Source organism: Clupea harengus, chromosome 5, assembly GCF_900700415.2.
Source record: "Clupea harengus chromosome 5, Ch_v2.0.2, whole genome shotgun sequence".
NCBI lineage: Eukaryota > Metazoa > Chordata > Actinopteri > Clupeiformes > Clupeidae > Clupea > Clupea harengus.
In genome coordinates, this window is record NC_045156.1 from 22,139,949 (window position 1) to 22,162,548 (window position 22,600).

The following is a 22,600-nucleotide window of genomic DNA, read 5'->3' on the forward strand; positions in this document are numbered from 1 at the left end:
ACTAAGGGAGTAATATTGACAGATCAAGGTTTAAAGAGAGCGATTGGAAGACGGATATTGGAAAAAAGATTAAGTGGGATGGAGAGAGAGAGACAGAGATGGAGGGAGAGAGATGAAGGGAGAAATGCAGTAAAGAGAGCGGTGAAGCGACACGTCTGACACTTAGCCCCTGAAATGGAGTCTGATGAGTCAGTGAACACATGATCTGAATATGCTTAGTCAACTGTGAAGACATGGGGCATCTGAATCTAAAGTTCCTGGAAACAAATGAAGTCAAATACCAGATTCCGAATACGTTATTCAGGAAAGCACAAATAATCCAATAGAAATAGATCTCAGACTTTTTTCTACTCAAAGTTGCTTGTTATTATTCTGAAAAAAAAAGTAAGCTCCATGATTGACATGTCTGTGCATCAGCCATAAAGTTTCTTCAAATCAATTCACATCACTGTGGATGGCCACAGGATAAAAAAATGCCCATTCTGTTTGCAACATAGGACTTTGATTTCACTTACTGGTCAAGTCATTTACTACACATTATTTGAAAAGTGATTTATTTTGTAGTCGCCCCCACCAAGTCGGCACCCAGCAGGCAGCAGGCAGATAGCTGACTGTTCCCAGCTATCACTCAGAGAGACCCGCATCGAGGAGGAGGAGGAGGAGGAAGATCATGAATAGGAGCTAGGGAGACAGAAGTCTGGTGTAGCAGCTGGAGCTCTGACAACCAACCCCACAACCCATACATCAGAATGAAGCTTAGAACCTGTAGTTTTAGCTGTGTGTGTTTATTTCCTCCAAAACAACAAAAACAACCTTGGACTTCAGTCAATTTTCATCCGTTTAAGATAGCAGATAGTAGATTCATCCATGTAAGATAGTAGATAGTAGATAACATATTTTGTGTTCTGGACCAGCTACCTCTGTTTCTGTGTTGAAACAAGCTGAATAGTTAGAGGAATCCAATCCATGAGGAAGTTGAACTACTGTAATGACACAGTAACAGCAATCTTTGACCTTTAAAGGGTTACCTTTTTTGTTGACAGTTATATCGATTGTACTTTGGAGTGCATTGTTGATCTAGTTCAAAGCAATTTGCAGGGTCAGGTTCACTTGACACAAAAATGTCAAAGCATATCCCATCAGGCATCACAATTTCCAGGGAGTTTATTCTGAATAGTGCAACCTCTTCTGTGACTCATCGCCTTAGAAGTCCTGTGTGTCCCCATCCATGAGTACACAGCATTTTGGTGACAAACTGAAGTAGCGCACTGAATATGAGATTATGAGACATTAAGGAGGTCATATTTCATTCTTGCATGTCAAAACCATGTCCCAAATTGTGCAACCCTGGTGCAGAATGCAATTTTGTACACTTCCCTGTTGAGCAAAAATAAGATCTTCCCTAACCTCCTGAACAAATTTATACATAGCAAAGCATCTGAAATGATGCTGTGTTCTGGGTCCTCACTGAGAGAGGGAGGGATGTGCTGACCTAAACCAGCACTCTGCGCATGGCAACCTGCCATCCTTCATCCTTCAGTTCTGTGACTCTTGTCCGATCTCTCTCTCTCTTTCTCTCTCCCTCCCTCTCCTTTCTTTCTCATGAACTGCTCTGCTTTTGCTATATGGGCCACGTTGAGAGGCACTTGTTTCGGTCGGCCTCAAAAAGCAGCACAGTTTGCCATATTTCAGAGAGCCACATGTTCTGGCTTATGGTGCCAACAGCTGTGGTGTTATGGAGCAAGACCAAGCCCCCCAGCCTCTTTCACATCACCACTACCACACTTCCCATTTTGGTTCCGGCCAATCACTTACTCACCTCCACTGCACTCCACACTTCAAACGTCTCTCTAAGCTGGGAATCAATCAAGGGAATGTGAAAGCAGGACTCAGTCCAGTTTCAGGGTCAAGGGTGGTCATCGGCGGCACATGCATGGACACACCTGGCACCTGTATGCAGTACTGTATGAGTGACTGTATCTGTGCATGTGTGCATATGTGTATGAATGGATATATCATATGTATGCACGTCTGTATGCATCAATGTATGTGTTTACCCACTGTATGAGCTGTCTTATGGAATAATGGGTTCCTATTATATGTGCATATTTGCATGTGTTGTATTTATATGTATGTATGTATGTTTGAATGCATGGACTGCTTACGACAAAGTGCAGGAAGCATTTTGTATGGTACCGTAGGCATGACAGGAATGACACTGTTTCCCACTGCGATCTATGCTGCTTGTTGGTATAAGAGCCGAAGGTCTCTATCAAAGCTGAATGTGTACATCCCCAAAAGCGCAGGTTATATTTATGACTCTGCCTGTGTGTCTAAGCTGGCCTTTGATTTGTGTGGGAGTTTTGGTGGGGAATTGGTTTTGCCGCTGATTTAGGGGAAAAGATAAGTACAGAAAGAGGGAAACGGCTGAGATGGTTGATGAACACCAATCACAGCTTTGATCAGTGGTGTGTATGTGTGTGTTTGGTCAGCTGGTTTGGTTCCATTATTGAGTGGATTTGATTGTCTTTCATTTTGAATGAGTTGGTTAATTGCTTCGATGTGGATTTCATTATTTTTCAGTAATTTGTTTGTCCTCTTAATTATGGTCAATTTAGTTGCTTTGTTTTTTTTTGGTTCGTGTTTATTTCTCTCTTCCTCTCTTGCTCTCTCCGTCTTTCTCTTTCTCTCTGCCATGTTGTCTAAGGTCAGCACGAATTTTTGCAGTCATACCATACTCTACATCACTGAGCTCTTTACCTTTTGTGCGGGGCTCTTGGTATTGCAAATAATCATCACCATCATTACCAGAAAATGTGTGTTCTTTTTCATTTCATTTTGTTGCCATGGCAAGAGCCTTGTCGCCATGGTGACAAATCAGTATGGGTTGGTTGTGGGACAGGGCACATTAACACGGCTCTGTGTGGAGTTAACCGACAATTTCCTGGCATTGCGTTAATTCAAGGCTGTTAATTGCCTATTCATAGGACTTCTTGACAAGTGTTACCATCATCTTGCTTTTATTACGCATGAACGGCTTCCTTAAAGCCTACAGTCTACTGTCAGAGTACCACCTCTACAGTACAATGCAGATGCTCCATTTTTCCCCGCTGTGTTGACCTGAGTAAATCTATTTCAGGTGCAACAGACACTCTGCATTACCATAATGTTTGAATAGGCATCCTCAGAGAGGCCCTGGCCTTCTGCTCAGACATTTGTGTAAACAGCATTTCTGTTAGCTGCCTGCGTGTGTGACTTATGCATGCCCTCACCCAAGCGCCCTTCGCTGAATGGCTTCAATTAACTGTGTGTGCCCGACAACAGACTTCCTTCCTATTTCCGTCCAGCCACCCATCAACCCACTCGCTTTTCACATCTGCCTGAAATGGGGGAAATGGATATCCATCCAACTATATGGAGAATACCCACATCCAGCAGAGGCATGCAAATATGGGCATGTTCAATCTTGCAGTCTATTTTCTTTTTTTTTGGGAGGAGGGGGTTCAGATATGCATCCAACCAATCACTGATCCATTCTCAAATTATATCCAGCCCAGACAAGAAACAACACAGGAACCAAACAAGCAAAGCCAGACATATTCTTTGTTTTATGGTACTTTGGGGAAGGCAGCAATGCTATAAGTAAATGCCAAATCACTCCAAAATTTGATGAAATGATTTCGTATTATAACTACTTTTCTGTTGATACACAGGTAATGGTTACCCCAGGAACCACTTGAACCACCCCTGAGGCTAACAAACGGTTCTTGAACCACTACTACTATAATATTCATGAACATAATAGCATACATTTTCAGCATTTGGCATGTGCGGTTGTTGTTAATATGGCTTCTCACCAACGTGGCATGTGGCACAGCTGGGGTCGATAATTGCGGAAATACATCAGAAAATCCCATTAGCGTGATGCTGTTTCAGAAGACAGAGATGGTGGCCTTTCTGACAGTCATAAATATGTATTGTGCCTTTTGACCCCCTTTTTGTACAGCGCGTGGAACGTGAATGTGGAATCTACGTGGACAACATGCTTGTTGCCGGTAGCGGCGGCATTTTTGTGGTGTTGTTAGCACCTGGAGAAAGGGAAAATGGCCTCCTTAGGGGGAATGGTGATGAGACAGCTCCCAGGGAACACATCTGATGTCTGAGTGGACCCTTTCCCCAAAACTAAAAGCCCAAAAATGGTTTGTGAATGTATTTCATTTTGTACTTGCTGTTTGCTTTTTGTTTTGTTGGTTTTTTTTTTTGCAGGATTAAAATATGAATAATGGACCTGTGGTAATGTTCCTGAAATTTGCCTGAATCACTTTCATTCACTTAAAAATGGAAAAAAATACTGTTACTGTTTAATGTTTAAAGTAGTTTAATGGTTTGTCTTTGATGACATTCATCTAAGTAACAGTGACACTGACCTATGATAACCACAAACATAGAGGTCACACGGAAATTGGTGCATACATATCAACAGTATTTGGAAATTCACAAGTATAGATGTTTTTCTATGTTTTTCTGCATCTGTGAGAGAGAGTGTGTTTGTGTTTGTGTGTGTGTGTGTGTGTGTGTGTGTGTGTGTGTGTGTGTGTGTGTGTGTGTGTGTGTGTGTGTGTGTGTGTGTGTGTGTGTGTGTGTGTGTGTGTGTGTCTAGTACACAGAGAGATATGAGAGAGTGTGTTTGTGTGTGTGTGTCCAGTACACAGAGAAATATGACAACAATTATGGGGGATTTAAATAATCTCTGTACAAATGGTGACATTTACAGCCAAAGCTATGCCAGTCTGCTCTATTTGGAAAATTACCATCTGATGGCTCCTAAATGCTAGTTGTTCTGAGACTGTCTGTCTACATCAATTCTGGATCATGACATGACATTCAAACTATATTCAGTCCATCTTCCACTTTCACTCTACTACACAGACACCATTTGTAATGATGATTACAAGTGACTCTCTATTACTACTGGTAAAACAAATCCTATCCAACCTCTCAAACTGAAGATTAAATATAGATTAAGCATAGCACCTGTAACATATACAACAGCCAAATGATGCCCTAAATGTAGTACCTCTAGCTAGCCAGCAGGGTCTAATTCACTACCATTCATTACCATATTTCTCAGAGCTATGAATATTCCTCTACTCAAAGAAAACATCAGTATGGTAATTCCATCTAACCATCCTAAAAATAAAGCTCATAGTGAGCAGAACTAGTGGCTATCAATATCTTACAGCAACAGAATAGTTATGATATCTATCATGGTTATGATATATAGTATTGATATAACTTGAAGTATGTATATAATCTTAGTGATAGAAATAGATCATATTCTTCTAATGCTGCTGTTGTAAAATGAATGCTACCTGTTCTTGGTGTAGCAAGTACCATTATCAACACTGTGTCTGACCACTGAAAGTACACTTAAGATTATGTAATGCCTCGTAAGAGCTCACTGAGCACAGCAAGAAGCAGAACAATGTGCTCAATCTCTGCTGAGTAAAATTAAACTCTGCAATGTGTTAGTGCCACTTTAACATGGCGTTTCTGAGAGACCTTAACATCGGTGTATCACACAGCTACATACTCTAAGCCTGCTGTCCACAAGCTAAGCAGGCTAGCACTAGCTATCCTTGGTCCATAGGTTACCCTAGGGCATTCCTTTAAATGTATGAAATCTGTGTGTCTGTGTGTTTTTAGGCTACTGAACTGAATGTTGAATATGCTGGCAACTTACTTCCACATCCACATATTACAGTATTATGGCCCATACATACTGTGCACAACCTGTTGAGTGACAACCTGAGCGATATTCTTACATTGCGTCAATTTCAGTTCCAGTAATACAGTGTTACTTGGGTTTCATGTGTGCTCATACTCGTTGCCCGTGCTTAAAATGAATACTTATAAATAAAGATAAATACATTCTTAAATAACTAAATAAATACAAGGTATAAAAATACAGTATTTACATCATTATACATTTATACCCACAACTGTACTCCACATTTGTCACAAATGTGATTGCTTTCTAAGCAAATACTTTTCTAAGCAACAATATCTTTTTTCAAAGTAGTGCTTCTCAAACTGCACAGAAACAAACTAATGGAACAGTAAAATAGTAGGCCACTGGATGGAGACAACTAAAGGACACTTCATACAACATCACATGGACATACTTTTGGTGTACTGTGTGCTTGTGAAAGCTACCCTTGCCCTTCTTAAACGGGATACTCCAGCTCCACCCTTGTCCATTATTCTAACACGGAAAGAGACTCAGACCATGCACTTTTCAGGGGGAATTCTGGTAAAACTCACTGACCTCCAATGCCTAGTTAAAGAATCACAAAATCTGTCAGATTGTTATATGTAATGATTAGAAAGTTGCATAAATACTAAACTCCTGTCTTGCTAAACATTGTCCAAGCTTATCCTTTAACAGGGTAAATGTTGCATCTGTTCAATGACGAATAGAAATACACCTACTCCTTTTCTAACCGTAAATTAAATTGTGCTTATTGTTTTGCACTGCATACCAAATTGGCACTCACAAATCTATAGTAAGCCAGGACCTGAAAGTAATGTGGTTCTTGTTATGATCTGAGATGAGGTAACTCAGGCATGTCACCTGACCTCGGCCTGCTAGGTGAAACATACTTGCAGATGTGGATGTGGAAATGTAGCTCACCTGACAGTCATTAGAAGCCTCTCAGAACAACAGTTATTTGTAATCCACATGTGTGGATGTTTACATTATATATATGTAATTTATATTGAATCATGCTGAATCGAACAGGCTGGCATGACCACTTACTCTCCCCCTGGGAAAGTGCATTGATCTGAGTGAAGTGCTGTGTTAAAATAATATGATGGGTGTTCATCAAAGCGCACGGTCCAAACACTGCGAAAGCCTGTGAGTGACATTCAGCCCTTGCTGCTCAGAACCTGACCTTTGACTTCTGAGATCCCTGACCTCCCTGCTGTGGTGTCACACCCAAGCACGCAGGTCCCCGCTCCAACCCAGGCTGCGGCCGCGGAACCATGCCCCGCTGATTGGCTGAAAGAGCCAAAGGAGGCGAAGCCTGCGGAGCAACCCACAGAAGGTTGCTGCAGCAACCACCACCAACGGTGACATCATAATGAAGCCAAGGATGATGAGGGCAGAACAGCTGTTGTCATCAAGGTAATGGCAAAGAGCAGAGGGGGATGCCATCACCTGTGGAAAGGAAAAGGTGGTTAGAGTTGTGAGTCTATGTGTGTGTGCTTGTATATATGTGCGTGTGTACTCGGCATAGACATATTTGCGCATTTGTTTATGTGCAAGCATATGTACTTGTATTTGTGAGTGTGTCTCTGTGTGCGACAGTGTGTGCATGTGTGTGTGTGTGTGTGTGTGTGTGTGTGTGTGTGTGTGTGTGTGTTTGTGTGTATGTGTGTGTGTGTTTATGTGTGTGCCTCTGTGCCTTCATATTGAGTATTCATGTGAGAGACTGTGCGACAGAAAGTAACGGTGTGTGACAGGCTTCTGTCCTGGCTCTCTCTTCATGTCAGATAAGACGCAGCCCCTGAGCTGTCAATAACCCCCCCCCCAAGCTGTCAATCACCTGCCAGCAGCTTACACTCTGGACAAAACTGTGGAGAGCAGGAAGGAGAGGGGGGCTGGGGTGGACGGTCGGAAAAATAAACAGAAAAAAAAGAAATAGAGACAAAGAGACAATGACAAAGACAAAGCCATGATGAACAACAAAAACAGAAAGAGGACAATTGTAGATGACAATGCAGCCAACAAACACAAAACAGGGGGGAAAAAGAGATATGAAAAAGGTAGCAGACAAAGAGATGCAAATAGGGAACCACAGAATGAGAGGAGGACAAGAAAATGAATGGGGGAGCAGCACCATAGAACACCTTGGCAATGGTCTGATATGGGCAAGCACAAATGATATACTGCATGAGAGCACTCATAAATTTCACATAGCTGGAAGTTTAATGTGCAGATATATCAAAGATATTGTCCGGTTGTAATGACCTTGCAGACAAATATGCACAGATTAGAGTTTACACACACACACACCCACACACACACACAAAGATAGAGAGAGATGGAAAGAAAGAGAGAGAGAGAGAGAGGAAGACAGAGAGAAAATCGGTGAGAGACTGAGAGAGGGAGAAAGATGGAGGAAGAGAGAAAGAGAGATTCAGGTTATACACAGGAATCAAAGAGCTCCTTTCATGTGGCCATTTTCCGTGTCAGCATGCCACAGCCTCCAACCTCAACCCCACATAACACCATGGAGACTTAATCACTTCCTCATACACACCCACATCTGTAAACCTCAGACAGCTGCACAAGCCCAGAGATCTATCGAGCTATTACTCCATGAGTCTGTGGGCTGGCAGGGCCCCGGAGGTGGCCCGGAGCCAAAAGTGGCTTGTTTGTGTTGAGCTCGTTCAGCCAGTGCAGAGGGGGTCAGGTCTGCACAGATACACCTCACATGTTTGAACAGAGCAGCTCCAGGTCCAGAGACCGCTTCAAAGTAATGTTTAGAGGGCCTGGCCCATCCACACTAAATAATCTATGAGTGGTCCAGAGGTCCCTAATGTTGTCTTGTAGGATGTACTTGCATGGCGACCAGTTGGGACTGCGAAAAGGAAAGCATAAAGTAGAGATGTACCTGAATCTGAATACATTATTCAGGAAAGCACAAATAATGCGATGGAAACAGATATCTCTTTTACCCAAAGTTGCTTGTTATTATTCTGGAAAAAAAGTAAGCTCCATGATTGACATGTCTGTGCATCAGCCACAAAGTTTCTTCAAATCATTTCACATCACTGTGGATGGCCACAGGATAAAAAAATGCCCATTCTGTTTGTGATCATTCCCTTAAACTTAAGGACTTTCTATTCAAGTACAAATAGAGATAGGCCCACACCAATGTCCCCCCTAAGGCCTAAAGCCTGAACCCTCACAGACTGAATTGACGTCACCTGGTAAGTGATTAAGTGCAATAGGCTGCAAGGGCTCAGAATGGTGTAAATAGGAATGGAACAGCACTTTGCAACATATCACGTTTATGGCGGTTGTTTACCTTTACCATGTTTCACAGCACAACGCTAACACAACTGTGGGAAACTCCCTAAGACAAAGTCTGCAGAAATACAGACCTACGGAAAGTGCGCAGAAAGGGATCAAAATATCTGCGAGAGAACCCTCATTCACTTGACGAATTGACTGTAGGACAGCCCTACGCCCTCACGGATTTAAGGGGGACATGCCTTAAAGTCTGTGGGTCCGTGAGTGTGGACATTGGGATTGGGCCATAATGTTGGTTGAACAGATACAGATACAGATAACGTCTTCTCGGTACACCTCTAGCTTAAAGTTTAAAGTGAATTATAACTGCTATTTAGTATACTCAAATTTCTTTTCTTTTTAGTCAGTGTGCCAAATCTGAAAGAAAAAACACCCATCTTGTTTCACTTTTTGTACCAGCTGCCCACATGGTGTGCTGCCCTTTTTTCCTCTGTGTTCTGTCTGTGCATTTGTTGTGTTATAGTTTGTTCCTGTGGTTTGTTAGATGATATTGAAATACATTTGAGTTACTTTTTTCACCTATGTCTAGCGTTGTGACACTTGTCCCTGCTGAAACAAAAACAACAGCCAACACCAGCATTAGTTGATCTGTTGTTCAGTGTTGAACTCACGTCTATGTCGCTGGTGTTGAACCTTAGATCAATATGGCCTTGCTGATCAAACAAGACAAAAATAGCATAAGTGCAATGGCCATAGACCAGAATGGCTTGGAATTGCCTTACATCTAAGAGACTAGGCTCATCAAGAGCCCTGGCCAACCAGCATAATTGTAAACAAAACCAGCAGGCAACAGAAAATTAGATAATTCCTGTCTTTGCTGGTTTTCCAGCAGGGTATCATTTAACTGCATGATGTTGTTGTGAGGACTGTTACTACTGAGTTGTCTCTGTATGGTGGGTGTAGGCCTGGCCAATGGGTTTATAAGGCATATGTAAAATGGATGACACATAGTGAACTCAGTGGCCGTCTCACCCGTGAGTGGCAAAGAAAGCCAGCGTAGAGAAGCAGTGCAGCCGGAAGCAGCACCAGAGCGAAGATGCTGGCCAGCAGTAGCACACAGATCACTGCCAGGCCCAAGTTCCACAGAGCCAGCCCTGCTCCAAACACCAGGCAGCCACACCGGCTCCGGCGGCCACCCCACACGCTGCCCTCGCAGTGCGCTGTGGGAGGGGGAAGCATGCGGACCCCCTCAGCCATGGCAAACTCATCCTCTTGATCTCTCTCGTCATCACCCAGTCCTCCCTCATCCAAATCCGAGTCCACGCCACACATCCTAAAATGCACAAACACAGAAATAGGGAACAACCACATCAGACGTAATGAGAGAAGGGATACTGTTAAAGGGGGGAGGGAGCTAACCTGCTGTCATAAGACAATAGTATGTAAGACAATAGGATCTATCTAGTATGAGCGCAGAGAAAATGCATGGGATGGCGCCGCAAGGCTACAGTGTGTGTCGTTTTACAGCGAGAATCGGTTCGAACATAAAGAAAAACACGTGGGACCGTTTATTTTGCCTTGGCAACCACTTGATGTGTTTTGTACTTTCAAATAAACGGTATTTCGTGTATGCCACCAAACGTCTCGTTTCCAAACCAATCAAATTTAATATTTCGCATCCATGTGAGATGTACAGAGGACACACCTGGCAAGTTATCTGGAACCCATGCAATGGCGATTCCAACCCATTTCAAACAAGTAAGTCAGGGTTGAGCAAGTTAGGTTAGGGGTTAGCAGTTAGGTTAGGGGGTCCGCTTAAGAATTACGTTCGGATGAGGATGTTTAGCTTGAACGCATGAGGACATTTTACGCATGACAAAGCATCATTACGCACAGAATTACATCGCCTTTGGGATGTCATGCCTTGGAAACAAGATGTTTCACATTATCTTCAAATATGTAAAGCAAAGATCGGATCTTCTAATGAAGTAATGATTAATCAAAATGACACGTCTTTATTGGAGCCTCCAAATCGATCACACCTTCCCCAGCTCCTCCAAGATTCTGATTGATCTGTCACTCGAAATTAAATTACAAGAGCACCTCTGCTTCTCTTCTTCAGAGCCGTGACGCCACCAAGACGCAAACAGAAAAGTAAACATGTAATTATATTATTTTGTAATTATATTACTTTCTCATCAACGTTCGCTTCATCCATCGTGTTCGCCAAAAAATACATCTGAATTAGGTAAACTGTATTTTTTTTTTATCTATTTCTATGTCGCCCAATAAAAGTATGCAACTCAGTCATGTATTCTTGTAGCTTATAACTTTCCTTTGCCTTACGAAAACTGCTACATACCCGCTGATGTTCTTGCTTGTCCTTGCCTTACCCCGGGTTCCAGCAATGCGTTCGGTTTGTTTTGAATTCACACTATTTCCAGATACGCACGTTTCCAGGGTGTTACAGAAATATTGCTGCCGTAATGCACACCAAAGAATATCATGTACCTCTAACGCCTTGTTACTGGTAAACGAGTCAGAGATTTGACAATGTGCGTCTCTCTTGCTCACTCGCTCTCTCTCACACACACACACTCCCTCACTCTCTTCTCCACTCTGTCCTCTCTGTCTTCCTCACTGCCTCACACTCTTTCTGAATCTTTCTCTCTCTCTCTCTCTCTCTCTGTCTCCCCCCTCTCTCTGTCTGTCCCTGCAGTGTGGCTCTTGTGAAAGAAGGAGTGACAGAGAGAGGGAGAGAGAGAGAGAGAGAGAGAGAGAGAGAGAGAGAGAGAGAGAGAGCGTAAATCAAAGATGGGATCAGATCAATACAATAAGAAATACCCACCATTTTCATAAAAATGGCCCCATCTAAGTAGACTTTTATTGCCACAGTATATACTGAATGACCAGTAACCTGAGTGATAGGGCCATTGATGTTCTCAATAATGATGCATCTCCCCTTTCAATCCACTTAGTCCAAAGGCACCATCCTCTCTAATCCCATTTGCCATCTGAAACAAACAAATAAAAACAAACAAAAACAATCCTAAAAAAAACGGCACTCTTCTTCCCTTCCTTCATGTCCCTTTTTATGTGTGTCATTACTGCGCTCCCCTGCCCGTGAGCCTGCCCAGGAGGACCAATCCCAAAGTGTTCAGAACAGTAAAACCTCATCAGGGCTGCGTCCAATTCAATGCCACTGCTACAGAACTGAATCAATAAACGACGGCATCAAAAATGCATGGCATCACAGCAGATGGGGGGGGGGTGGGGTGGAGGATGAGCTGTTTGGCTGAGGTGGCACTGGGGAGGAAGGAGGGGGGGGGGATGGGCAAGAGGATATAAGGGGGAAAGTATATTACACATTATACTTTATGTTCGCTGGAAGGTGTGAACCTGTCGCAGGGTGTCCATCTTGGACTACTGCCAAGGAAGAGAGGGCAAGAGTGTTAGACAGAGAGGAGATAGAGAAGAAGAGAGGGGGGAAAGTGAGAGAGGGGAAGAGAGGAGATAGAGAAGAGGAGAGGGGGAAAAGTGAGAGAGGAGATAGAGAAGAAGAGAGGGGGGAAAGTAAGAGAGGGGAAGAGAGGAGATAGAGAAGAGGAGAGGGGGAATGGTGAGAGAGGGGAAGAGAGTTCAGGGTGAGATTAGGAAGAGAGAAAGAAAAGAGAGAGTGTGAAAATTTGAATAAAAAAAAGACAGAGAGAAAGGGAAAGTAAGATGGAGCAAGTGAGGGGGGGGGGGGCACGGCTCGATGCTGATCCTGTTGTAAGTCGTCCAAGAGCTCATTACACATAATAGATCCTCATGCATTTTGCACAAGCTAGATGAGTAGAGGTGGGGAGGTGGGGTGTGGGGGGTGCTGCTGCTGCTGGTGGCGGTATAGTGTATTGGATCTTGATATCACAGAGGGTGGGAAAGAGTGATAATTAAAGACCGGACTGAACTCTCTCTCTCTCTCTCTCACTCTCTCTCTCTCTCACTCCACCCCCCCCCTCCCCCCCCACAAACACACCCGAAAACCCCCGCTTTTTCTCTCACTCATACACTCATTGCATTTCACCAATTCACCCATTTCTGTCATTACACAAACTGAGAATTATTCGATGAGGCTGGTATAAATAGCTCGGCCTTGGCTGCAAGTGCTGTGTTTGGGAGATAAGAGGGAGATTGATTGATTTGTCAGAGGCGTTCAATTCGTCCCCATTCAGGGTCTCTCTCTCTCTCTCTCTCTCTCATGCCTCTTTCTCTCTTGCCAGCTCTCAGCATCAGCAAGGGAGCCTGACAGAAGTACAAGAGACGGCACAGAAAATGCACATTCAAAGAGGTCAGGGACATGGACAGACGACAGGAGAGAGACAGGGACATGGACAGACGACGGGGGGAGACAGGGAAAGAAAGTGTAAGCAGCATGAGATAGACAAGACATGGAGAAAGTAGAAGCAGTTGGGGAAAGCAATAGAGAGAGTCAGAGAGAGAAACTGACACATTAAGGAGGGGGGAGAAAGGAGGAAGAGGAGGAGGAGGAGGAGGAGGAGGAGAGAACAGGGAATGACAGATAATTAAATAGCCATTTCAGGGCTAATAGCAGTCTCTCTTATCTGGCTCTTTCGACTCTGAGAAAATGGAAGTCTATTAAATGGACAGACCAGAACAGCACAGAAACAGCAATGCAGCTGAGAGCATGAGAGACAGACAAATGGAAAAGAAAAGAAGAACGGACAGATATTGAGGAAAAAGAGGGAAGGACAGGTGGGGTAGCTGGCTTAGTTATTTATTTATTTTTTAAGTGGGGTACTGGACCACCCCACAACCCCACCGACGACATCCTGATGGAGGTTTCTGGTTGGTTCTGTTGCTCAGGTGAATTTTTAAGCCATAGAACTAGAATGGGGCAGAAAAAAAGTATGGTCATACTGACACTTACTGGCTAGTTTTGGTATCTTACACATATCCCACTTCTTGTGTGAATGTACTTTTGTCAGGGCAACAGTAGTCCTCATTCTTGAGTGGTCCTTAGTGGTCCTTAATGGACATTAGGATCTTTTTAGTAATACACTACTGACAACTATCAAATGTCCTTGAAAATAAGTTTACATTACAGAAAATGGTCTACATTTCTGATGCGGGCGCTTGTATACATATAATTTTGCTCCATAAAATGTTCTTGCTGGCCTTATTTTCATGGATTGCAACCCACTGCACTGCATTCAGCTACAAGCCGCAACCCAGAAAGTCATGACAATAGAGTCCTTATGCGCTCTGCTCACCAGCAGTTTCCCCCCTGGTTCTACAAAGCTCTGCACCAGGCTCCCTGCGCATAAGAGGCCAGGCGCAGCGGGACTAATGGCATGGCAAGCTCTTTCACCGTGACCTTACACTCTGTTGCTTCTCAAAAAAATCATACGCCAAACCCGTGTGGCTATTAACCTCTGACGCATGTCCTGTTTTCAGTTACCATGGTAACAGCCATCAGGAAAGGACAGGTTTTTTACCTTTGTCATTTTTTTCATCTAAAGACCAACGGCTTAAGATGTCAGCTGCTGCTGCCCTCACCTTCATCTTAGTCTTGTGCGTAAAACAAAGGATGGACTCGCCTACAAGTTCTGGCAGGTGATTCATGGATTGTCTCTGGCCTAGTAATAGGAGCCTCAGAACATAATAAGCTAATTACTCTCTTTGGCAAATCTCCAAAGACACTGTCAGGGGAAATTGATTGAAGCGTGTCAGATGTATGAATTATCCCCCTAATAACTTTTTTTTTAATGGCTGTCAGTTGCTTGTCTCATCTCATTCTCTAATGAAAAGTAAACACCACTGACTAAAGTTTCGAGTCCTCATTTGAACCCTGAGCTGGGTGAAACAGCATGCCTGGCACCTCAGTCATTATGAAACACAATCAGCTCCTCTGCCTTGATCCTCCCTGCGATTGTTACAAGCAATCTTCATGGAGTAGTCTGTAGACTGTAGACTTCACAAAGTTGCTCACACAATAACCAAATGGATTTTGCCAGCTGCCTTGACCAAACAGTCATTCCCACTCATGGTCGTTAACATGGTTACAGGGTGCCATAGGTTCTGTTTGATGTTTTTTTTTTCTGTTTGCTTGGCTTTGAATTTATGATCCTTATGGCCTGTGTTCATAGAAGTTATTGTCATGAAGTCCTTTCTGTGTGGCGTCTGTGTGAATGGGGAGAAAAAGGTGAATGACGAGGTGCAGGTGTAGAACACCAATATCCTGCCTATACTGATTATATGGGTCTATTGTAAGAAAAATGCATTCAATCTTAATATAATAGACAGAGGCCATGAAAACTCATGAGAGGGATCCAATAACAAACTGAAACTTTAAGGGATTGTCAGGTCTTGCTTTTTATGATTCCTCCAATCACATTATGCAGACATGCGTGACTATTCAACATTCAATAAGGCTGCCTGAATGTCCTTCCAAGAATGCTCTGTTCACTCACACAGGTAGTGTTTCAACTGGCCTGCCCAAGTATGTGCTGTTGATATACTGTACTTGCTGGGAGTTCCATGCCTGAGGTATGCAGTACCACCAGTCTCCAACAGAGGCCAGGCATGAAAGCTCAGAAAAACTCTTGAAGATGCGATAAAGATCTTTTTAATGATTCTGTCATTTTCTGTGTGAGAGAGGGCAAATCATTTCAACAGTTCTACAGGACTCAAGATTTGGGATTTTAATGAAATAAAATCAATTCAGGTGAATGTAGCAATATAAATAGCATAATTTGATCCTGTCATTGATATTATGGAAAATGAAAACTTAGGCATATCTGACACCGCCATCTGTGTGACTCCATTCTCCAAAGGTTACGGTTGTGATATCTCAAACAATCAACAACATACAACACCTTTCTGCCACCTGCCTCAATAAAATGTCCAAACTCCAGCCACATCCCCTGTGAAAGCAGTAAATACATTCACAAGTTCTTTGTGGTTCTCTTGACTCAAATGATGGCCACATGTAGAGAAAGAGAAGCCAGCACACAAGACCACGCTTTGGTGGAGGTGAACAGTACGTCTAGTGTTTGTCCTTTCGCTCTCACTACATGTGAACTTCCCGGCTGAACCGAAAGGTCAGAGCCATTTCCCCTTCTCTTCTCTCCCCAGGGCTGTGCCACTTCCCCTCCCACCTGCACCAAGCAGCTGGTCTGCACCGGCCCTACCTTATAAAACCCAGAATGCAGTGGGGGATTTGTGTTTTACTGGGCCCTGATAGGGGTCCACGCCAGCCTCACAAAAATGTCTTCCAGAGATGGAGACAGTGGGGTTATTCACAGATGAGTGTTTTGATATATAATGCTTATAACACATTTGCTGCAAAAAAAAAATATGAAATGAATGTGTGTGCAATTAGTCTTCCAGCCACCCACAAACAAGACATGAAAACATAAGTAGGATTTATGACTGAAATAATGACTTATCTTTTCAATGATACGGGACTCTTAAAAAATGACTCATAACATGTGATATCTATTTTTAAGATTTACAAGACAGTGGTTATGCACCTTTCAAAGACATTCTGTTTGGAAGTAGCACTTAATAAAACTTTCAATAATGGTTCACAGCCATACGTCTACAACTATTTTTTTTTTAAGATTTGTCATGATCTTCTTAAGCGAACAACACAAGATTTTTATAAAAATCTGGAGGTCTGGTTCTTTGAAGCAGATACATTGTTAGATAAATACATTTATGATGTCTGACAGCAGCAGAGGTCTGATAATCCTTTTCAAAACAGCTTAGGGGTCGTGGCGTTTACAGCTATAAATACTGGTATTTAGGGATGCCACCACAAAGGCCCATGTGGTTATGAAGAAATAAATACACAGATGGAAAACCAGATGTCTAAATACAAACAGCTTTATCCAAACCAGCACAGTACACCCAATATATCAGTCATTTCAGGTGGATCAACTGAACTTCTTACCTTTCTAAAACTCCATATAAACTGTTACTGGGAGGAAAGGCATTTTCTTAACTCAACAATTTACTGTGTTGTTTAGTCAGCATTGCGCGAGTGAGGCAACAGACAACGCAGCACAGAAGAGAGACTTGGAACCTTTAGCCCAAAAATAACATAAGCTGATGATTTGTGTGTGTATGTGGTTTGTGTGTGTGTGTGTGTGTGTGTGTGTGTGTGTGTGTGTGTGTCCATGTTTTTATTGTTATTATGGTTACAAATGTATTAAGAGCTTTTGTGGGCAGTGTTTTAAGTGCACTTACATTGTGTCATCAGATACTGTGAGTGTATGCTTGTGCATATGTGTTACACTTGTGCATCTGAATCTATGCTAATGAAAAGTCTGTGTTCAGATAGATAACTGTGTGTGAATGTTTGTGTGTGTGTGCGAGTGCGTTTGTGTTAGATTTTCAGTTTACTTTGCGATCATTTTTGGTAACTGTGTATAAGCACGCTGGTTTTGTTCATACATTCCTGTCTAAAAGCTTTATTTTTGCAAAATGTGGTGTTATTCATAAAAGTGCTGAAGTTCTGCCAGAGTACAAAATCACAGACCAACTCAAACAAGGAGAGAAGAGTAACAGACTGAAGAAAAGAGTAGGAGAAGGGGGGGGGGGAGTCAGTTAGAGAAACAGACAGCACAGTTTAGCTTATCCTCCCTCCGATGTGTCTGTGTGTGGCAGTGGGTCAGAGAGTGTGTCAGGATGGTGTGGGTGTGGGTGTGAGTGTGTGTGCCCATGAGGGTGCGGGTGGGGGTGGACTTCGGCGCTGCTGGCGTCAGGCAGGGACGCGTGATCAATGGAGCTCTCCGAGGGAGAGAGTTGCATGACTGCCCCCTCCTGGTCATCCTCTTTACTGCAGGACTGGCAGCTGCACAGCAGGATGCGCTCCACCAATTTCTCCACACGAGGAGTGTCCTCGTTGCCCGGGCACTCCAAAGTCACCTGGGGAAGCGGTACAAAGAACAGTGACGCACACATACAGATATGACTCAGTATGCACAGGAATATGTCCACACATGCATCCATGCCAAGCAAATGCTGCAACTAATAATGTGTATTACACTGGGGAAAAATAGACACACCATTTGTCTTTCTCAATGTCTCTCTCTTTCACACACACACACACACACAGAGAGAGAGAAAGAGAGAGAAAGAGAGACATACACACACACACATTCACACACACACACACACACACACACACACACACACACACACACACACACACGCACAAGGTTATTTGAAATAATTAATATTTGGCTGGCCACACAGTCACCTGTGGCTGCACTCCTATTCTCCCATCCCACCTGGCATAGTCTCAACACAAATATACTACGGTGCTTAGTCTGTGTAGCCAGGATACTGAAATACAAGGAGCAGAATGACTAACTGGTGAGAGAGGTAAGAGGACTTATCAGACCAAAGAGGCAAGGGAGGGAGACTGGGGTGGGCTGGGGAGGAGAAAGAGAACCTGAACCTGCATCCTTTAACTGCCTATTCACTCGGTCACAGTGTCACAGATGACTGGTACTTTGTACAGGAGTATTCTTAGTGTTTGAGAGTTTTTGATTTGAAGCACTGCGTGATAAATTAACACATGACTGTAAAAGGTACAGTCTGTGATTCTGGCAAGAACTCAGCAGCAAATCAGTTTACTCCTCCTTTCCATGCTCCTGAAGCAACACATTGATTGGCTGGAATGGTGTGTGACTCAGTCCAAGCCACGTTGTTTGCCTCCCATGTACAGAGCCAGGACTGTGTACGAACACCAGAGTATTTTTGAGTGCACACACAGAGTGGGCAGCTAGAGGAGTGTGAGAAGACATTTTCTAAATTTGACAAAAAGTGTATTGGTTTAGAAGAGCCGTCTACACTTTCTATTACAAGGACACTCTATGGATTAATCTCCACAGAAGCCACAGTCTAAGACTGGCAATGAAGCATGCTAAGTTTGAACCATAGATGTTTTCATTACATTGTGTCCATGTTTGTGTGATTGCTTATCACTCTGTGCTTCTGCCTGAGGTATTGTTCCTGCTTTATATACTGGACTTTAACACAATCACCACTTGACATGGCCAGCTCTACTGTAGAGGGGATAATCCACTCTCAGTAGCCTTCTGTTGAGCCAGTGGTCATTGCTGGCTGGCCTTGTTTTGAAGTCAAGTATCTCCAATTCTCTCAAGCCACTTTTTCGATTTCCAGCACATGGGTATGACAAGCCCTGTTTCTGTTTTGGGGTATGAAAACCTTATGTGAAATCTTCAGGTTCTTAAATTCAATAAAATAACTAGGCTATACGTAAAATTGAACTATGGATTATGTCTGCCAAACAAGTACTGGACAGTGATGTCGTAGTAAAGTAAACATAATTAGTGAGTAAGCATTTTTGTAGTCATATTGTGTAGCCTACAGTGGCCTTTCCCATCGGCCAGTCTTTTATTGATAAGGACGATCATTCTATTTGACTGTTCTGGGTTGTCTATGTATGTATGTGTGTGTGTGTGTGTGTGTGTGTGTGTGTGTGTGTGTGTGTGTGCGTGTGTGAAAGAGAAACAGACTGACATATAGATAGATACAGAGAGAGAGAGAGAGAGAGTTTGTTTTGAAGCATACAGTGCTCAGCTCTAAGCACAGCCACATAACCTACTCACCACTTCCCAGTGTGTCTGTGCAGGCATGCAGGAGTCACAGTGCACCAAGGACTCAGTGGACTGAGGAAAGGTGTTGGGCACACTGTAACTAAAGCACTGTCCCAGGCATGCCCTAAAAGGAAGCCAGGAGTTCACTGCTCAGTATCACTTACATTCACCAAAGACAGATGCACTGTTAGGCAAAAACTGACAGGAGCAATAAGAGTTTTGCAGTCAGAACAAGAATAACAAATACACACAAGGACTCAAGCGAAATAAATTCTGTCTGTACTGTAAACTTCAGACTTTAGAGGTACGTGTTATCTTATGATCTCGGCTAGCTAGCCATATGTTCCAGCATGAACATGCATAATATTTGGCGGAGTGCGCTGCAATCTATGCAGCCATCTATGAGGAACTGCCTTAGGAAGCACAGCTGGGGTGTCCCTTTGGGTTTCGGTCGGTGAGTTTCCTCTGGTTGTACTGACCTGTTTTCTATGGAGCGGGATTGGCAGCCTGTGTGCCCGACTATCTGTGTGATGTTCTTGGCTTCGCACCAGGCGCTCTTGTCAGGGAACAGCGCCAAACGGTTGATGTGCGCAGGAGGAGCCGCAGAACACAGCGCGAGAAACGCACAACCAATCACCGAGCCAAGCCACATAACTGCACCTGGAACAGGTCAGGGAGAAGTTTTATGATATACCAATCCTCCTTTTTTTTTTTTTTTTTTACTTTTATCTGTAGTACTGCAGCTGAGAAATAGACGCCATCGTTGTTCGAAAGCGAGTGTGTGGTGAGAAGGAGTTAAAGGTCGCCGACTTTATTTTGACGTCTACAAAAGAAATTGTCAATGTTATGACATTTAAACCATTAGTTAATTCATTCCGGTGGCTTTTTGTGATTCACTGCGACTCAGGCTAACCGTTGTCCTTATCAAATTCAGATCATTCACGTGGCCTATTTGGCCCCATGTGTGCCAAGTGGAGAAGAACAATACTGTTGGTTCAGACTAGCGGGCAACCAGATACGGGGGAGAGATGTCTATGAGATATCGCCTGACTTCAATAAACTGCGCAACCCTTCCTTTTAAAACTGGGACAGCTTGTCTTAAAGTGTGAAGAATCTAAAAAGGTTCCATCCATCCGCATGTAATTAAGAGTGAGTAGTGTGTTTATAAATTAAAAAAAGGGCCATACAGACTTTTTTTCTGTGTTTTCACCCAACTGGCATTCCACACAAATACCCATATCTGACTAGCAGCCTGCGGCGGTGAAAGCGACTGCGTGAGAAGCACCAGGCAGAAAGAAGAGTGAGAGTGCGGGAGAGGGTGGTGGCAATGACTAAATAGGCTATCTAACATCCAATTCCAATTTAAACAAATGCCACAATTTCAAATCAATCCGTTAGCTGGTTTCCTTCTATTTCAAACATACACGGAGGGGTAACCAAAGTTATATTAATGAACAAAGTGTTTTGTTTATTATTTCATGCCAAATTAATTGTTGCTGCTCAGATGAAGCATTTCATTTGGCTAAAGTCGACAGCACTAAATCACAGCCCTTTAAACAAATGTGTTCCCATGGCATCATATTATGGATTAAGTTAATTACACGAAGTCTAGGCTTTTTGAACAAAAGTAACTCCGGACAGTCCAAATAGGCTGGCCTATAAACAGAGGAAGTTTCATGTCATGTTACTATTGTTTAGTTACAAATAAACAAATCCTTGACGATTTATCATTGACATTTACTTTAACCTGATGTGCTTTCCTCACGCATACACCAGGACCACAATTGCCACCACTGCTAAAAGAAAAGTTTAAACAAGCTGTACTTACGATTGAGAACCACCGAAACGTCCGCTGGCACCGGAGATATTGTCCGTTGAATCCCCTTTTCCCAAACCTACAGACCGTCTCTCACCGCGGCCCCTCTCTGCCTGACGCACTGGACACCAGAGAGACGACGAGATGAGTGAAGCCGATACGTTGCAGATGATAGGAAATCAAGTTTCAAATGCGGGCGGAAAGAGAGACAATTTTCCTCTAGCGTCCGATCTTCTAAGTAAAACAATTACATCACCGTAAGAGGGATGAGGAGCTCGAACCGAAGGAGCGCACGTAAGAAACCCAATCTATGTACATCAACTTCCGCGGGTCCCTCCCCTCTCTATCTCCTCTCCTCCTTTTCTCCGGGAAAATGGAATAAAACAGACAGATTTTATAAATTTGATTTTTTTAGCACGCAGTCAGTCTGCTCCTGTGGCTGCAGCTTTCTTTGGCTATGCTGCTGTGGGCTCATCTGACTAGGCGCGGCACCGAGGCTTGCCTGGCTGCACGCTGCGTATGATTGAATAAAAAAAAGTAGGGATGTAGAAAGTTCGTCGGGTCGAAGTGTTAACGGCCTGATGACACCATCAGTGATCCACCTGAATCCATACAGTCAGACGTCAAGGCGTGTCCTTCCCTGTCAAGTCTATAGGCAAATGGTTTATGAGGACAAATTGTGACTCTTCCCTCAACTTTTGCTGAGGTCCTGTAGTTACCAGAAGTCAATACTATTAATCAGATTCTGTAGTTGGTTGCACAATTTGAGCTTACGTTTGATGGTAAGTTTGGGTGTAAAGTGAGTCTTAAACCTTACGTTGAAATTTGCTAGTTATAAACTAGCGCAGCATTCTTCTTCGTGTGCACCACTGCTAGTTAAGTTATACTTTGTATGGGCTCCGCCTTCTAATAGCTGTGCTACTGCCAACCCCCTTGCTGCACTGAACCTTATTTGACACGTGTGACCTGTATAAAATTCCACCCTGGCAAAAAATTGGAGTAACTTGATGCTAAATGTATTGGTGCATGGTCAGGCTTAATATGTAATATTGTTGCATGCAACTGGGGTTGTGTGCTTTGGTGTATGTGTGTGATGTAGAGATTAGA

General features: G+C 43.3%; 2 protein-coding genes across 2 annotated transcripts; both read right to left on the reverse strand.

Annotated features, from left to right (window-relative positions):
- Window positions 1–6,994: 6,994 nt before the first annotated feature.
- On the reverse strand, window positions 6,995–12,287 carry LOC105897853 (transmembrane protein 88). Its single transcript, XM_012824832.3, has 3 exons — window positions 11,406–12,287; window positions 10,076–10,376; window positions 6,995–7,222 (listed from the first exon to the last, which is right to left on the reverse strand). The coding sequence occupies exons 2-3, from the start codon at window positions 10,373–10,375 to the stop codon at window positions 6,995–6,997; spliced, it is 528 nt and encodes a 175-aa protein (XP_012680286.1). The 5' UTR covers window position 10,376; window positions 11,406–12,287.
- Window positions 12,288–16,917: 4,630 nt separating this feature from the next.
- Window positions 16,918–22,373, reverse strand: nbl1 (NBL1, DAN family BMP antagonist). The gene is made up of 4 exons (XM_012824865.3): window positions 21,506–22,373; window positions 20,157–20,337; window positions 19,690–19,801; window positions 16,918–17,977 (listed from the first exon to the last, which is right to left on the reverse strand). The coding sequence occupies exons 2-4, from the start codon at window positions 20,327–20,329 to the stop codon at window positions 17,684–17,686; spliced, it is 579 nt and encodes a 192-aa protein (XP_012680319.1). The 5' UTR covers window positions 20,330–20,337; window positions 21,506–22,373; the 3' UTR covers window positions 16,918–17,683.
- Window positions 22,374–22,600: the final 227 nt, after the last annotated feature.

Excerpts from the sequence above, each read along its gene's own strand:
- nbl1 (XM_012824865.3), bottom strand. The coding sequence starts at position 20,329 with ATGTGGCTTGGCTCGGTGATTGGTTGTGCGTTTCTCGCGCTGTGTTCT. Across the intron at positions 19,802-20,156 it reads TCCCGCTCCATAGAAAACAG|GGCATGCCTGGGACAGTGCT; the intron begins GTCAGTACAACC and ends GCTTCCTTTTAG. Across the intron at positions 17,978-19,689 it reads CACAGACACACTGGGAAGTG|GTGACTTTGGAGTGCCCGGG; the intron begins GTGAGTAGGTTA and ends CCGCTTCCCCAG.
- LOC105897853 (XM_012824832.3), bottom strand. The coding sequence starts at position 10,375 with ATGTGTGGCGTGGACTCGGATTTGGATGAGGGAGGACTGGGTGATGAC. Across the intron at positions 7,223-10,075 it reads GCTTTCTTTGCCACTCACGG|GTGATGGCATCCCCCTCTGC; the intron begins GTGAGACGGCCA and ends TCCTTTCCACAG.